We start from the raw sequence: 18,324 nt of genomic DNA, 5'->3' as shown, positions 1-18,324 counted from the left end.
GTCAAGCATGGAGCACAAAGGCCACTATCTCACAGTCAATCCCCAGCCACCATACATAATGACAATCATCTTTGTTTAAATTTGACCATCCAAAGGGACCTCTTGTTTGCCATAGACGGCATATATCCTTAAAAGAATGTTGGGAATACAGCATAGTTTCCCAGACCAATTAATGAGTCACCCCAACATGAGAGGTCATTCTTTACATGCAAGTCCAGTTCAGGTCCAGTTCAGGTATCACATGTGCTGGCCAGACATGGGTGGTAGCAAAATAGGTACATGTGATGGCAATGCACGCCAGCACTTTCCAGATGGCATTCTGACAGTCTGTCAGTGGCAGTCCAGTTCCATGGTGCCTCTGTCTGTAGTTACTGCCAGAGGGGAGGACTGAAAGTGGAGGGGGCCTATCCAGGACAGTTCTGGGAGATTCAGGATGGCATTGCCATTGGAGAGCTGCAATTCCTATGAAATGTGAAGGCCCACTAAGTTGATGGCATTTCTTGTCAATGAGTGTCAGGTTGTGTTGGTTCATTGTAGTGAACAGCAGCCTTATATTCTTGTCATCATGCCCGGTTGCATTCTCCCCATACACCATAATGTCACCAAGTCAACAACAACTCCAGGGCGCAGAGGATTCTCTTTCCTTTCCTTGAAGCCTCCCAGTTGCCTCATTGATCCTCAAAGAGGCTCATGACTTGGGGTTCTAGGTGTTGCCATGCCAATGTAACCGATGTGAAATGGCTAACTAGTTAGCGGGGGTGCGCGCTAATAGCGTTTCAATCGGTGACGTCACTCACTCTGAGACCTGAAGTAGTTGTTCCCCTTGCTCTGCAAGGACCGTGGCTTTTGTGGCGCGATGGGTAACGATGCTTCGTGGGTGGCTGTTGTCTATGTGTGCAGAGGATCCCTGGTTCGAGCCCAGGTAGGGGCGAGGAAAGGGACGGAAGCTATACTGTTACTCCAAGCAATCTGTTGCCTTTTCTATATACATAAAAATGTGTTTGAGTGTAATTATGGCAGGTATATTGTATTCCCAACATAGTTGAATTGGACAAAAATAGTCTTAAGAACAGATTATAAGAACAGTACACAAATCTGAAAGATGTCTCTCATTTAAAACATGCATATAAAATCGAATAAAATCAAATCACAGTTTATTGGTCGCATACACACATTTGCAGATGTTATCGCAGGTGCAGCGAAATGCTTGTGTTTCTAGCTCCAACAGTGCAGTAATACCTAGCAATACAAATAAAAATAAAAACACAATACACACATAACACAAAAATTATTAAGAAATCTCAGAACGAGCAATGTCAGAGACCGGAATATAAATATATAGACATATAATGTATTAAATATATACTGTATACATTGCCTTCGGAAAGTATTCAGACCCCTTGACTTTTTTCACATTTTGTTACGTTACAGCCTTATTCTCAAATGGATTTAGAAAATGGAGCTCAGGTGCATCCGGTTTCCATTGATCATCCTTGGAGTCCAACTGTGGTAAATTCAAATGAATGGACATGATTTGGAAAGGCACCTGCCTATATAACGTTCCACAGTTGACAGCGCATGTCAGAGAAAAGCCATGAGGTTGAAGGAATTGTCCGTAGAGCGCCGAGACAGGATTGTGTCGAGGCACAGAACTGGGGAAGGGTACCAAAAATGTTTGCAGAATTGAAGGTCCCCAAGAACACAGTGACCTCCTGTCACGTTTCTGACCTTATTTCCTTTGTTTAGTCTTTATTTAGTTGGTCAGGACGTGAGCTGGGTGGGTATTATCTATGTTATCTATTTCTATGTGGGGTTTCTTGTTTGGCCTGATATGGTTCTCAATCAGAGGCAGATGTTAGTCATTGTCTCTGATTGGGAACCATATTTAGGTAGCCTGTTTTTGTAGTGTGTTTTGTGGGTGATTGTTCCTGTTCATGTGTTCATCTGGTCTGTGTTCACTAGTTCGGGACTGTAGCGTCTTCGGTTCTTTCTGTCAGTTTGTTGTTTTTGTTCGTTGTTTAAGTAGCCTATTAAAATATGGATTATCATCACGCTGCAGTTTGGTCCTCTCTTTCTCCCGAAGACAGCCGTTACACCTCCGTAATTCTTAAATGGAAGAAGTTTGGAACCACCAAGGCATTTCCTAGAGCTGGCCGCCTGGCTAAACTGAGCAATTGGGGTAGAAGAACCAAGAACCCGATGGTCATTCTGAGAGAGCTCCAGAGTTCCTCTGTGGAGATGGGAGAACCTTCTAGAAGGACAACCATCTCTGCAGCAACACCAATCATTTCTTTATGGTAGTGACCAGACGGAAGGCATATGAAAGCCTGCATGGAGTTTGCCAAAAGGCACCTAATGACTCTCAGACCATGAGAAACAATATTTTCTGGTCTGATGAAATCGAGATTGAGCTCTTTGGCCTGAATGCCAAGTTTCAAGTCTGGAGGAAACCTGGCACAATCCCTATGGTGAAGCATGGTTGTGGCAGCATCATGCTGTGGCGATGTTTTTCAGTGGCATGGACTAGGAGACTAGTCTGGATTGAGGAAAAGATTAATGCAGTAAAGTACGGAGATATCCTTGATGAAAACCTGCTCCAGAGTGCTCAGGACCTCAGACTGGGGCAAAGGTTCACCTTCCAACAGAACAATCACCCTAAGCACACAGCCAAGACAATGCAGGGGTGACTTCGGGATAAGTCTCTGAATGTCCTTGAGTGGCTCAGTCAGAGGCCGGAATTGAAACCGATCGAACATCTCTGGGGACACCTGAAAATGCAACAATTTTCCTCATCCAACCTGACAAAGCTTGAGAGGATCAGCAGAGAAGAATGGGATAAACTACCCAAATACAGGTGTGCCAAGCTTATAACATCATATCCAAGAAGACTTGAGGCTGTAATCACTGCCAAAGGTGCTTCAATAAAGTACTGAGTAAAGGGTCTGAATACTTATGTAAATGTAATATTGAATTCTTTATTTTTAATACATTTGCAAAAATTTCTAAAAACCTGTTTTTGCTTTATCATTATGGTGTAATGTGTGTAAATTGATGAGGGAAAATAACGGTTTAATTCATTTTAGAATAAGGCGGCATACAAAGCTCTCCCTCACCCTCCATTTGGCAAATCTGACCATAACTCTATCCTCCTGATTCCTGCTTACAATCAAAAACTAAAGCAGGAAGTACCAGTGAATCGCTCAATACAGAAGTGGTCAAATGATGCGAATGCTACACTACAGGACTGTTTTTCTAGCACAGACTGGAATATGTTCCGGGACTCATCCAATGGCATTGAGGAGTTTACCACATCAGTCACCTGCTTCATCAATAAGTTAATCGATGATGTCATCCCCACAGTGACTGTACCTACACATCCCAACCAGAAGCCATGGATTACAGGCAACATCCTCACCGAGCTAAAGGGTAGAGCTGCCACTTTCAAGGAGCGGGACACTAATCCGGACGCTTATAAGACATCCCACTATGCCCTCCGTTGAACCATCAAACAGGCAAATCGTCAATACAGGACTAAGATTGAATCTTACTACACCGGCTCTGACGCTCGCCAGATTTGGCCAGGCTTGCAAATTATTACGGACTACAAAGGAAAACCTAGCCGCGAGCTGCCCAGTGACATGAGCCTACCAGACGGGCTAAATGCATTTTATGTTCGCTTCGAGGCAAGCAGCACTGAAGCATGCATGAGAGCAACAGCTGTTCTGGATGACTGTGTGATCACACTCTCTGTAGCCGCGGAGCCAGATGACTAACCTGTACCCTGCACATTGACTCGGTAATGGTACCCCCTGTATATAGCCCCATTAGTGTTACTTTTTATTTTTATTTTATTTTATTCAGTAAATATTTTCTTAACTCTGTTTCTTGAACTGCATTGTTGGTTAAGGGCTTGTAAGTAAGCATTTCATAGTAAGGTCTACACCTGTTGTATAAAGCGCATGTGACAAATACAATTTGCTTCGATTTGTTTCTCAGTCTCTCTGTCCCAGCTTTGATGCACCTGTACTGTCTCTGCCTTCTAGATGGTAGCGGGGTGAACATGCCGTGGCTCGGGTGGCTGAGGTCCTTGATGATCTTCTAGGCCTTTCTGTGACACTGGGTGCTGTAGATGTCCTGTAGGTCAGGCAAGGTGCCCTCAGTGATGTGTTGAGTTGACTGCACCACCCTCTGGAGAGCCCTGCGGTTGTGGATGATGCTATTGCCATACCAGGGGGTGATACAGATCAACAGGATGTTTGTGAGGGTCTTAGGGGCCAAACTGACTTTCTTCAGCTTCCTTCTTCAACAAGCTGTTTGTATGAAGGTACACATTTATCCAATATATATACAGTACAGGTGATTAAACCACCATTGGAATTAAACCACCTTTAGTGATTAAACCACCATTAGAAACCCCTTGTTATTGTGGCAGCCATATTGGATTTTGGACACCATATTGGATTTGGATGGGGTGGGGGTTAATGTAATTCCAAGAGTAGGAACTGAACAAATAAAATCCACAGAGGAACTTTTGACTGAAAATGTTTTCAATTTTCAGTGTCTGACTCCACTTGTTTTACTTAAAGCCGATTATTTTACAGTAGCCACAACACCCAAGAACCTGTGTAACTGTAGGTAGCCTAGTGGTTAGAGCATTGGGAAAGTAACTGAACGGTTGCTGGATCGAATACCCGAGCTGACAAGGTAAAAATCTGTTGTTCTACCCCTGAACAAGGCAGTTAACCCACTGTTCCCCGGTAGGCTGTCATTTTAAATAAGAATTTGTTCTTATTACCTAGTTAAATAAAGGTTAAGTGTAAAAAACAACAACATTTTTGTCAGGCAGGACGATACAGCACTTAATAAGAGCAAATTTTACCTGTCTATTAATCAGTTAGCAAAAAGCCAAGCTTACATTCATCTATAAATTGAACCACTTTTGCAGTAAAATATTTACACAACCATTTCATAAATGGGAGACATAAGAGATGTGAACTACATGTCTGTGTTTTGTTCTACCTCGAGTAGGGGTATCTTAAAAAGAAAAGACCTTTTCGATCATTGGCGACTAGCCTAATTGGTTATACCTAAAGCGGACATTGCCAGAGGCTGCACGGAGTCGCACTAAGTGAAATCTCTTGCAGCCTTGTTTACAAGTTCCAACACTGGAATGTGAGATGAAATCTGGACCATGATTCGGGTGATAGAAATCCTCATTATGTACTTGAATGATTTTCAATTTGAGTGTCATTATTTCTATATAGCTTACACTTTCTCGTTTTGAAGTTTTAACACGAGTAGGAAGGATGTGACTTCATGACAATGATCAAGAGCAGCCGCTCACCAATTTGACAGCTCCAACGCAGTTACACATCCCATCAGCTAGGCCGGTGTTGGTTAACGTTTGATCTGATTGAATCTAGGCCTTATTTTCTATTTCTCTATCTCTGATCTCTAGTGTGGCAGCAACCTCGTCTCTTCCACCCAAATGCACACATAATACTGTACGGTTTAGGTTCCTGTCTACATTGCCCAAGATACATATTTCAGATTGATTGTATAGATAAGGGTTAGGAAAACCACTCAAAACCCTGATTGTGGACTCAAATCAATAGAGTATGCACAGAGCAGCATGCCGAAGCGTCTCGTTCTCATTCTCTCTCTCTCTCTCTCTCTCTCTCTCTCTCTCTCTCTCTCTCTCTCTCTCTCTCTCTCTCTCTCACCCATGTTAACTCAAATGGCACTGACAGATTGTCTCAGAGACAGTGGGAAAGGAGGTCTCGGGCCAGTGAATCGCATCGTGACTGGCTCCGTATACATAAACATGTCTTAGCATGGTTCCCAGTTAACAAACTAGCACTCTGTCTAAAAACTAAACTCGTTGACCACTTTTCCATCTCTTCTGTAGTGCATATGTATGCTGTTCTGTACAGTTGACTGCTGGTTAATTTGCAAGGGTTGAATTATGCATTGTTCCCACTGTGCTACTGGCTGGACACATTTGAATGTGTTTGACTGGACAGATCAAAACTCACCCATTAAAATGGCTGAAGTTAGCTTACTGTAGATAGGGAGAAAGAGGTTAGAAGGAGAGAGAATACACACAGAAAGACAGAATATTCCTCTACTCCTCAAGGAATATGTCAATTTCCTTGCATGTCACACCCTGATCTGTTTCACCTGTTCCTGTTTGTCTCCACTCCCTGTAGGTGTCACTTATTGTCCCCAGTGTATTTATCCCTGTGTTTCCTGTCTCTCTGCGCCAGTTCGTCTTGTATGTTTAGTCAAGTCAACCAGGGTGTTTTTCCCATACTCCTTTTGCTATTCTCATTTTTATAGCCCCCCCGGTTTTGACCCTTGCCTGTTTCTGGATTCTGTACCTGCCTGCCTTGACCACGAGCCTGTCTGCCACTCTGTACCTCCTGTTTTGACCTTTTGCCTGTCCACGACCATTCTCTTGCCTACCCCTCTGAATTATTAAACATTGTAAGACTCCAACCATCTGCTTCCTGTGTCTGCATCTGGGTCTTGCCTTGTGCCTTGATATTGCAATTGTGTGAAACACGGCCATCAAAATGAAAATCAGGTTCCTCCGAGTAGATATCTGATTCCATTCAATATATCCGCACCCAGAGAACTCATGGAAGACAGTAATGACTGTTGACAGCAGGCAACTCATATTTCTGGCAAACAGAATAAAGTGATAATATCAGGAAGAAACTCAGTGGAGAGTGGTTTGACAGTGATGTGAGGAGAAAGGAGCTAGCGACTAGCTTAAGTTTGCAAAAATAAATGTAAGGAGCAAAGGCTAGCTAGCGTTAGTACTGGGCGGCAGTGATATGAGGAGAAAGGGGCTAGCGACTAGCTTTAGCATAGCGTTAGCCCTGGGCTGCAGTGATGTGAGGAGAAGGGGCTAGTTAGCGTTAGCTCTGGGCTGCAGTGATGTGAGTAGAAGGGGCTAGTTAGCGTTAGCTCTGGGCTGCAGTGATGTGAGGAGAAAGGGGCTAGCGTTAGTGTAGCACTGGCCATAGTTAACGCTGATGTGGCGTGAGCTCGTGTCAGGGCTAACGGGTAACTGTTATAATGTCACCCAGCCCAAAATATACTCATACTGTATGTTTACTAGAATTTTGTAAGCATGACTGCTGATACTGTAATACAAGCCAGGTAGCTCAATAGATGTAGCCTACCAGTTTCCCGGACCCAGATTAAGCCTATTCCTGGCCTGAAAAGCATGAAACTCAATGGGAATCTTAATTTCAGGCTTTATCTGGGTGTGGGAAACTATTCCTGAGATTGAATGATAATGACAACAGCGAGTTGAATAAGACGGAGTACTCTTCATCCTGCTCCCTCAGAGACAGACAGACAGAGGTTCAGACAGACAGAGGCGCAGATGTAGCTGCCGAGGCTCTGAATGAGTGTGATTGAACCACTGTGATGAGTCCTAATGTCTAGAGTCCTAATGTTTTTGGAAAATGACGAGCGTGAATGGCACAGATTTCTGTCATCCTATCTGGGACGCGATGGCGACAGCAACCCACGATGCAGCTTGAACTCAGATGGGAAGAGAAGGAAAAAGATTCAGACAATAGCCCCAATTTACTGTGTTTTTTAAAGTGCACAGAACTGTTATTTTAATCAGGATGCAAATTGGGCTTTTTGATTCAGAATCTGAGAGGTGAATGACATAGATGTCACAGTGCCGCATAAAACGCCAAGAATCAATGCCAATCCTGTTGACTGTCTGTTGCAAATGGAATGTTGATTGATGGTCAGTCAAATGTTACCCCTAATGACCATGTCTCGATGGAACGTCAGAAGGCATTGATTGTCAGTAGAAATTAGAATACGTGTGTCTTGTCAGTAGAATGTTAGTATGGTCCGTTCCTGCCTGTCTTTCCGAGCTGTTCTCTTACACAGACAGAAATAGCTGATCTATCTCTCTCTCTTTCACTGCGACACATCAAATAGAGGAGCGGATATGCGGCGGTGTGAGAAAGGAAATACCACCTCCTCAGAGCAGTGGGAGTGCAGCAATATACACAGCCGATTCCTCCAGGAGTGGAAAAAGAGCTGGCTCTGCTTAGTTGTCTTATGACAGATAATTCTGTTATGGGGATGATAAACACAACAGTCATCTCTCCTTATCGCCACTGACACAGACTCGCGTACATGCCAGGCGCTTCTTTGCTATCGTCATCGTTGTATAACACCGTAAAGAAGGTTATACGGGAAAGATATGCAGAGGTGTATGTTCTGTCTGTGTAATCTATAGATGATGCATTTGGAAGCGTCTGTGGCGTTGCACACCCAACGGTGTGTTTTTCTGTCCGGGTGTATGGGGAAAACATTGTGAATTCCAAGTCTAATAAAGAATCATCTTTTCTGGTCAGGAATACAAGGAAAGTCATACACCACTCAAAACATTTTTTTTTTTTACAGAGCTGCAATTCTGCAGTCAAGATCAGGTTATTTTTTTAATCAAAGGGACATTTTTTGTTGGCTATATAAAAAGCTATTTAGAAACCAGAAACTAGACTGATGACTGTGTGCGCTTACACCTTCTGGTATCAAATACAGACAAGAGTGAACAAGGTACTCACAAAGTTCAATTAAACGGTTTACAACAATCACTGACTTCATCAAGAGTTTGAATCACAACACTGTACACTTGGCCATTTAGAATAAGTTACTGTCCGAAAAGACACAGAGACAGTGGCCCTGACTCTGACACTAACAGAAGGGCACGACAGAGTATGAAAGCGAGGAAAGGTGTTTGGCAGTGCAGAGTTGTATGCAGAAATCAACTACGACGATTACAGTAATATTAATGCGCATTAAAAGAAAACAATTGCAATATGCTTGTAATGTCCTTATATTCCTTCTGCATATCCTTCCTTCTTTCCTTCTCTAGATATCTTTCCTTCACTAGAGTGATAGAGTGTGTGGTATACAGTATGTACAGCCCAGTGTGTGAGTAAGGCGTGTGTGAACTGAATCGTGAGTGCAGAGTTTGAGTGAGGGGTGATGTGAGTATGTCCGGTCCAGCCCAGTCCACTCCAGCCAACTATTCGGAGTCCACTCCATCCCAGCCAAGTCCCGCCCAGCCACGCCTAGTCCACTCCACTGAGTCCATTTCAGCTCAACACAGTCCAGCGTAGTCTGGTCTCGAGTGTCTGGCTTTGTCCATTCATGTCTGGTCCCAGTTCAGACCACTGGGTTTGTGTACTGGGTTGGAGCACAGTATGTGTATTGGAGTTGTAGTGCAGTTGGATTGTTGTGCAGTTGTCTCGGCAGTATGGCTGTTTAGATGTTACTTGCTCCCTGCGGTTGTATAGTGTGTAGTCCTGGCACTTTTCCCCTGCTAGTGTGTAGTTATATACAGTAGTTGTGTAATAGTGTAATAGTATGCTGTACAGTAGTTGCGTGGTCCTAGCACCCAGTTTGTCAGTCGTGTAGCTAACTGTGTAGTAGCCTGCTGTGGTTTTGTACTGTTGGTGTACAGGTATGTAAATCCAAGCAGTTTGATCCTGCTTGTGAAATGTTGTATCGTTCTATAGTTGCAAAGGTGTGCAGTCTTAGCAGTTTGACTCTGCAGGTGTGACGTTGTACAGTTCTGTGTACTAGTATGTTGGTAGAGTCCTGCAGGTGAGTAGCTGTGTAGTCATTTAAAGTTCCAATGCAGCTGTTTTTATCTCAATATCATATCATTTTTGGGTAATAATGAAGTAACTTGTCAAAAAAGAAAAACAGCTTCTTAGAAAAGAACAATTCCTCCAGCAAGAATTTAGCTCAGATTGTCTGGTTAATGGTCTGAGTGGGGAGGGGAAAACTGAAATCTTGCTGTTTTTGACAGAGACGTTTGTAACTCTCTTTCTTATTGGTCTAACTAATTTACCACCTGGTGATGTCACCAGGCAGGCCAAAACTCCATCCCACCAAAACAGGATGAACTTCAGGCGGTCTTCTCAAAAGAATCTTATACTAAAGGGGCATTATCATCATTTTCACAATTTCACAGTATTATATCAACCAGTGTGGAAATATACACTGAATATAAAACACTGAAAAATCATGTTTTTGACTGCACTGGACCTTTAACAGTGGTTTTAACAGTTGGACCCTGTGGGAGTGTAGATGCTGAGCTCTCTGCGTATGGTGCTGAAGGGCGACAGCTCCAGCTCTGTGGTACACTCATGTTCATTATCATCACTAGCCGTGCCTGAGGAGTGGGCATGGTTACAGCAGCAGCAACAACAACAGTCCAGGAAGGCCCTGCCTAGCGGGCGACATAACAACAGGAGCAACACAGGCGTCACAGCCGCCCGGCAGAACAACAACAGCTGTGACAGGAGGTGTAAGACCGCCATGGTCCGCTCCGGCACGCCCGCCGCCATGTACGCCGATACGATGTTACAGATGTTCTCCGGGACCACGCAGGCGCCGTAGACTATGGCGAGCGCCACGACGGTACAGTTCATCTGACTTTCCAGGCGTATCTGCTTCTTGTTGCCGCGGACGCAGGCCTGCTCGGCGCGGCGGATCTTGCGGGCGGTGACGAGGGAACAGCCGATGGTGAAGAGCGTAGGGAGGCAGAAGTAACAGCCGAAGCACCACCAGAGCCGCGCGCCCTCGTAGGTGAGACCCAGGATGTAGAGCGTATCTGGGAGCGATGTCGAGATGCGGACCACGCAGCGCTCCGTTGGGGGGTCATCTGGGAGGGCGGGGTCCTCGGTGACCAGCTGGCGGATCAGGAGCTCAGGGAGAGCCAATAGGAGAGCTCCGATCCAGATGACGGCGAGCTTGGCTGTGGTGGAGGTGCAGTTCTCGATCATCTCGTAATACATCTGGACATTGGTGGCTGCGCGGAACCGGTCAATGCACAGAGCGCACAGGGTGAACGTGGTCACACCTAGAGATGCCACCTGGGGACAAATACAGGGGGAAATGGTTAATGGTTTATCACAAAGACAAATGGTTCATCAGAATGTTGACTCATCGGACAGTGTACACCAAATAGTCCTTTTTCATTTTACTTTCACAAAGATGACAACACAATTCATAGAAATCTGACAGAGGATTGTACTGAGTCTTTCCTTGAATTGAAAGAACGCATTAAACTGAAAAAATATGCCAAATTGTAAGCCTTTCAAAGCTTGGAAAACAATTCATTCAGAACCAAGTCTCTGCTATGCCTTGGTTCGAGTCTGAAAGACTGAGGCACAGCAAGGAACCTGGAACGTATCCCTCTCCATCTGGAATCACTTTGACTGCAGTTACTACAGGGAAAACGAACTGTAGCCAGACCCAGACGCTATGGTCTGTATGGTCCTGCTCTGTGATTACTGCTGCTGCAGTTTACTACATAAACAGTAAAACTGTGGAGGTTTCTTTCTCTCACCCACTCCCTCTTCTCGTTACCTCACTCTCCTCCTCTCATCTCTTTCTCTCTCTACCCTCTCTCATGCATTCTCTCTCTTGTTCTCCCTCCTCTCTCCTTCCCCACTCTCTCTTCCTCTCTTCTTCTCTCTATCTGTTAATTAGACTAGTGTTTCCCAGATGTCCCTGGGAGGCCACAGAGGCTACAGCCTTCTAAACAGTAACATCCTGCAGAGATAGAGATAGAGAGGAGCACCACACATGAACTATGGATCTCTGCCAAAGCTGCTACTGTTCTAATGAATTAGAGCCAAAAGAGAACAACACTGGGTCAGCCATTAGAGAGAAGTATGAAAGGAAAGTAAAATACCTGCATGCTATTGTACAGTATGCTCCGGTAGACTTCAAAGAGCATAACATTATTTTTTCCTGTTAATATTAAAACAGTAAAACTGGCAAAAAAAAAACGAGTTGGTGAAACATTGATTTAACCAAAAAACTTGGTTTATATCTTGAAAACAAGATCCCTGTTCCATGGTGACTAATGATGACCTTCAGCCTGTGCTGGTTATACAGTGTGATTGGTTGCTTTAATTACAGCTAGAGAGGGCTTCCTGCTTCCTGGACAACCATGCACCATCGCATCTGTGTGCCAGGTTACTGCCTTCGAGCCCTACTCTGCTTTGTACACTCACACAGGTGCCAACATGGTGAATATTTCATAGCCTGAACACTGGGCTGGAGACAAGTCAAACTAAACACTGTCACACAGACCGGGTGAATTCTTTGATCAGATCTCACAGAGCAGGAGAGAGAGAGGGGGCAGAATAGGACAAGCCTAGTTTTGTACATATATGTAGATCAAAGATATGGGCATGGGCCAATGGCCATGGTGCTGGCGCTAGTGTGGAGCTAACGTTGCTTAACTGAAAGCTGTGTGTGTGTTTGTGTGTGTGTGTGTATGCGTGATTATTCCTATCGCTAGCCTAATTATTCATACAACAGCCTGACATCTTTATAATGATTAACAGGCCAATTTGGCAGACCTGACCCCTGTCATGTCTGCGGCCATGCTCACAGTCTGTACAGCACCATTGTCTGTCTCAGTTACTTATTTTGTACAGCAGGTAATAGAGAAAGTTCCCCTGTTGCTGGTATAATAATGGCCCACGAATTCCCTGATTAAGCTCCTCTGAGCAGTTGCCTTCAAAACCCATGTTATTAATTGGAGTTTAATGGCGACTGAGTGACTGGTGGCCCCACGGCGGGCGGCCATGTTGGATCCTGAGCGGCTGTCATGGTAATGACTCTTATCTATTAATAAATGGTGCAATACTCACAAATGCACACACACACACACACACATACAGACACAGAAACAAACACACACGCACACACACTGAGCGCATTAATAAGCTGAAGAAAAAAGCTATTACAGTTCAGGTCTGTTACAGGCTGACTGCGTCTGACCCTCCCTCCCTCTCTCCCCCCTTCCCCAGACCATAACTCCAACAGGAGAAACCTAGGCCCTGGCTGCCACTCTGCCACGGGGATCATCAGTCTCTCTGTACAGTCAGGGAATGGATCATCACAGAGACAGGCTGGCAGACAGGGCTAAATATGGACCTGAGCATCATGCAGTCACTACTCTTATGACTCCATGACGTAGCCTCTGAACTGTAACACGGATTTAATGTTCACTGTTTTAGCTCTGTGTGTGATACGGTTATCCTAGGTTACTGTTGAGATGAAGCTCATGGTAAATGTCTATTACCAAGTGGACATTACAGTTATTTTGTATTCCAGTTTGTTCTACACAGGCTGTGCATACACATGATTCACACAGTTATACATAAGTCAATATTTCTTTTCTGCTTCTATAATCATTTTGTTTGATTCTCTCTGGGTTGTGATGTTGTTATCTATCTATGTGGTATATCTCTCATAAAACTACGCATCTACTCATCCTCTAGCTAACCAATAGCCTGAATGGGATAATTATCACCCATCATCCATTATTTACAAATACTAATTATATACACTGAATCATTAACACATATTCCAATGAACTATCATGTATGTGCCGGTCAGACCGCATGAGTAATGAGTAATAGAGGGACAGATAATGTGCTGTTGGGCGGAGTGTGTGTATGTGTGTTGGATGAAGTGTATATGTGGGAGTGTGTGGTGTGTATGTGGGAGTGTGTGGTGTGTATGTGGGAGTGTGTGGTGTGTATGTGGGAGTGTGTGCAGAGAGGATCACTGTGGGTAACGATCAGTGGAGGGCAGGCCATCCCACCCATCTGGAATCTCAGTACGCCCTGCTACCGTGTGTGTGTGAGAGAGTTTCTGCGCGTGTGTGTGTGAGTGTGAGAGGGAACAAGAGAGAGAGAGAGTGCCTAGGTGTGTGTGAGATTTAGTGTGTGTTTGAGATTCTGTGCATGTGTGTCCATAAGTGAGAGAGATTGAGCCTGTGTATGTGTGTGTGATTGAGCCTGTGCAAGTGTGCGCCCACATACATGGGTGTCAGGGTGATGAATGTCTAGCTATTAACACCAATCACAATGCAGTCCTCCACCTCTGACCCGAATGGCTCCCAGTTTAACGTCTATTCCCTGCAGCAGACTGGGATGAGTTTATCTCCCCGCAGACAGCAGCACCTCAGCCTCCCAGTCTCTCTCTGTCTGAGAGTGGACAAAGCTTCTGGAGAGAACCCCTCTATGCCTATCTGAGCCTCACTGTTCCCACTGAACTTACAGAAGCGATATCTTTACTATTCACTACTGGCTGTTGATATAGGCTACGCTGCAGACATTAGCCAGGGATGTGATTCATATAACAACACTCATGACTCACAAGGGCCTCTTCCACTCAGCTTCTCTCCTAACACCACGCCCAAACCGGACGCGCGCGTGCGCCATCGTGCGCAGATTGATTTTCTCCTCCCAAACCAAACGCGATCACGACACGCTGGTTGAAATATCAAAACAAACTCTGAACCAATTATATTAACTTGGGGAAAGGTCAAAAAAGCCTTTAACACTGATGGCAATTTAGCTAGCTGAAATGCACAAGGTCCTCTGCTCCGACAATTAATACACATAAAACGGTCAACCGAATTGTTTCTAGTCATCTCTCCTTCTTCCCGGCTTTTTCTTCTTTGAACTTTATATGGCGATTGGCATCTAACTTTCATAACAAGGTCTATTACCATAACTGACTGAGTGACCTCAGTTCATCTTTCAATCCTCCACGTGTGTATAACCAATGAGGAGATGGCACGTGGGTATATGCTTCAATAAACCAATGAGGAGATGGGGGAGGCAGGACTTGCACCGCGTTCAGCGGCACAAATAGAACTGACTTCTATTTTGGCGCTTGGCAACGCAGACGCTTGTTGGCGCTTGCGAGCAGTGTGGGTGCAACGCTAGCGGTGTGGTCAGCATGTTAAAGCTCTGCACATCACTGGAGACTTGATTACATACACACACTCACACACACCACATGAGCAGGCCACAGAAGCCACGCACACACATACACACACCACAGAGAGATCCTCCCATCAGTGTCAGAGGGACTGTCCATGTCTCAGTGGAAAACTGTAGCATCTCTCCTCCTCTCCTAGCTGTCTGTATCTAATGCATTATCGTCACCATGTTAGCTGTGTGGTCATGTACGTGCGTACGTGTGTCTTCGTCTGTGAGTCTGTCTGATTGTGTCTGCACACACATCTGTGTGTGGGTGTGTGGTCCTGAGTCAGTGGGCAATGCAGCCCGAGGCTTCCTCTCCTCCCAGTGGACTGTTCTCTCCCACATCCTGCCTGCGGAGTGACTTTACTCCCCACTTAATCCACATACAGTCACAGTGGGTCAACTCAGCACTGCACTGGGCTGAGGACACGCACGGACACACACATGCACACGCATGGCCGGACGACACACGCGTGCACTGACGCACGCAGGCACTCATGGGCATGCATGTTTAAAATTCACAAACGTGCCTGCACGCACTCACCCACATGCACGGAAACCAACCACACACACACACACACACACACACACACACACACACACACACACACACACACACACACACACACACACACACACACACACACACACACACACACACACACACACACACACACACACACACACACACACACACACCTTCTTCAAGCGCTCCTCACCGCACACCTAGTGCTCTACTTAGAAGTTATGTTTCTCTGCAGCAGAAACCAAATACCATTCACCAGTTTCACCACTACACTGTACAATGAGATTAGGAGTTTTGGGAATAACAAACGGGTTTTAACCCAATGTTACAAAGTAAAGGCATGACTGCACAGAGAGAGAGAGAGAGAGAGAGAGAGAGAGAGAGAGAGAGAGAGAGAGAGAGAGAGAGAGAGAGAGAGAGAGAGACAGAGAGAGACAGAGAGAGACAGAAGTGGGAGAAAATGAGGGAGAGATAGAGGGAAGGATTAAGTGTGTGGGTGTCATGAGGTGAGGGAGGGATGCCACTTCCATCCAGCAGCCAGCAGGTGTATGTAGCAGTGTCACGCTGGGTGTCACAGTGAGCTGAGGTGACATCTGAGTTTGGTGGGAACTCATCTTGTTTATTATTGTGCCGAGGATGGCTAATCCCCTGTTAGGGTGAAATGGATTAGTGTCATGTTCACTGTGATAGACTTTTCTATCCCAACTTGTTCTGAATATGACAATACTGTATTATAAATGTGTACTAGACAATGCAATACTACTTGAAATTGTGCCTATGCAAAGAGAAATGTGCAGTTGCCCCATCAGCCACCAATATAGGAGACAATCTGTAGTAGAATATAATAAAATAGAACATAATAGAATACCTCCAAATATGGCACGATTTTACAGGTGAAATCTCCCAGTAGCCAGGACTTAGTCAACTCATGGAAAATGACGAGGGGCAGACAAAAGAAGACGACTACAAAATCCCAGATGGCCAGGTTAGCTATGAGAGAGTTGGAGATACTCTTCATATAGTAGTTCTGACACACGATGCACAGTATGGCTATGTTCCCTGCTATCCCAGCCAGGAAAATGATGGCAGCAACGCCCGTGATAGCATAAGCTCCAAAGGTTTCACTTGTCACTGGGTAAAATGGGTTTTTGATTTCGCTTCCAAAATCTGCTGTGTTGGGAGGGGTCATTGGAGTGGCATCCCATGGGTTTTCCTCCCGGTAAGTAAACATCTCGTTTTTCCTGGTGAAGAAGTCGAGGGGTAGGTCGGTAGAGGTGAGAGCTAGGGGCTTGGGTATTGGTTCCCATGGAGAGAGAGGGGGGTCCAGCCCGCCCACTGCGCTGTGCGACTGAGATAAAGCCATTGAGCTTTTGTTCAACACTTTTCTCCCCCTCACCCTCTTAAACGCCTTCTTCTGCTCGTCTTTTGTGCCTCTCTTGCGTCTGTCGCTGTCCAGTTGTCCCCCGCGCTGCTGGCCCATTGCTGGGGGCTTAGTGATATTGTATCCACCTGCCGTCCCCATGGCAGCGGCTGCGCCAATCTCTCTATTCAACTTTCTCCTCTTGTGGCGGCGCACCAGGTCCCTATGTGGGGTCGCAGAGTAATTCCCCAGTGTTAGTGTTCTGTTGGATTGGTGTTGTTTTAATCCCACATGCCTTTGTTTTGTTTCATCCGCAATTACGCGCGTCCTTCTCACAGAAGTAGAATGAATCTTTTCAATCCATGTTTGAATATTCTGTTTGGAGTAGGACGTACCTGTAGCGTGTCCCCCGGAGCGAGTGCTGTTGTAAACTGTGTTTTGGGGACCTTCTCTGATGGCTGTGTGAGCGGTCCTGTGTGTTGCTGTGGCGTTAAACCCATAATAACCCCCCGCAGTTTCTCTAGTTCGTATGTCGCCATTATTTCTGAGAGATAAGACATGTGCATTCCCCAACAACACACACAGCGTCCTCAGCATCAGAGTCCGCATGGTCCAGATCATAGCGCAGACAGAGATATCCTCCTCAGAAAGCCATCGTTATCTCGGTGAAGAGAATAAGCTCCCGTTCAGTCTACACCCATAACGACACAAATTACACTAAACGTAAACACTCAATGTAGATCCCAAACATCTTATAATGTTTGCAAACTTTTAGCTCATATCTAAATTCAGCGCACTGGGTTTGGTCTCCGCCGTGCTGTTGTTCTGTGCACGCCTGCCGCCACCTCATGTGAGATGTATTTTGTCAAGTAGAAAGCGCCATGCCTTACCGAACTAGATATCCCTGCAAGGTCCTCATGGCACCACATGCCGCTAGCAAACTCATATTACAGCGACAACATGGTCACATGCATCTCATCTCCATAAACAGCAGATCACCGGACTTTCCCTTGTGAGCCGAACAGGCTGCACTGGCTGTGGTTGGGTCGGGCTGAGAGTCTCACAGACTGCTGCTGCTGTGTGTTTGTTACACAGCTGCGAGAGAACGAGAGAAGATAGGCGCGGCTCTGGCTGGCTCTCTCTGTCCGCTCCGTGGAGCACCGCGGTGAGCTGGGTGTCTCGGGGAGGACTGTGGAGGAAAATGCACTCCCCTGGCGGCTAACCCTGATCTGTCACTCCGCATCGATCAGATCCTGCCTCCTGACTACCGCCGCTGGCAGCCAACCACGCCCGATGACGCCCACTCGATAAATATATTATTATCATAATTACACATAGCAATATCAGCGTATACTGACACCACCACCTCTTTCTCCATGGTTTAACATAATATTTTGGGTTGAAACTATTCTGATGTCTATTTGTTCGATATCAGTTATTGTGCAAAACATCTGCAGTAGCCTAGTAGCCTACAGGGTATGTATACACATCCCAGCTAGCACATAAAGTTCGACAACCATATGTTTCTTAGAGCTTGGTGAGAGGGTGGTTGTCCTATGGTTGTTTGGCATACAACCTTTCTGGGA

General features: G+C 45.4%; 1 protein-coding gene across 1 annotated transcript; it reads right to left on the bottom strand.

Moving 5' to 3' along the window:
• Positions 1-8,471: 8,471 nt before the first annotated feature.
• Positions 8,472-18,127, bottom strand: LOC139565655 (prosaposin receptor GPR37-like). Its single transcript, XM_071386133.1, has 2 exons — positions 16,247-18,127; positions 8,472-10,928 (listed from the first exon to the last, which is right to left on the bottom strand). Exons 1-2 carry the CDS (start codon positions 17,357-17,359, stop codon positions 10,113-10,115), a joined length of 1,929 nt encoding a protein of 642 aa, XP_071242234.1. The 5' UTR covers positions 17,360-18,127; the 3' UTR covers positions 8,472-10,112.
• Positions 18,128-18,324: the final 197 nt, after the last annotated feature.

The sequence above is a fragment of the Salvelinus alpinus genome, chromosome 37 (assembly GCF_045679555.1).
Source record: "Salvelinus alpinus chromosome 37, SLU_Salpinus.1, whole genome shotgun sequence".
NCBI classification, from domain to species: domain Eukaryota; kingdom Metazoa; phylum Chordata; class Actinopteri; order Salmoniformes; family Salmonidae; genus Salvelinus; species Salvelinus alpinus.
Note: the sequence above shows the minus strand (reverse complement) of the source record. Positions and strands in the feature narration are given on the sequence as shown.

Bases quoted from the DNA above. Each gene is read 5' to 3' on its own strand.
- LOC139565655 (XM_071386133.1), bottom strand. From the start codon at position 17,359: ATGATCTGGACCATGCGGACTCTGATGCTGAGGACGCTGTGTGTGTTG. The intron at 10,929-16,246 runs GTATTCTATTAT...ATTTGTCCCCAG, and splicing joins AAATCGTGCCATATTTGGAG to GTGGCATCTCTAGGTGTGAC.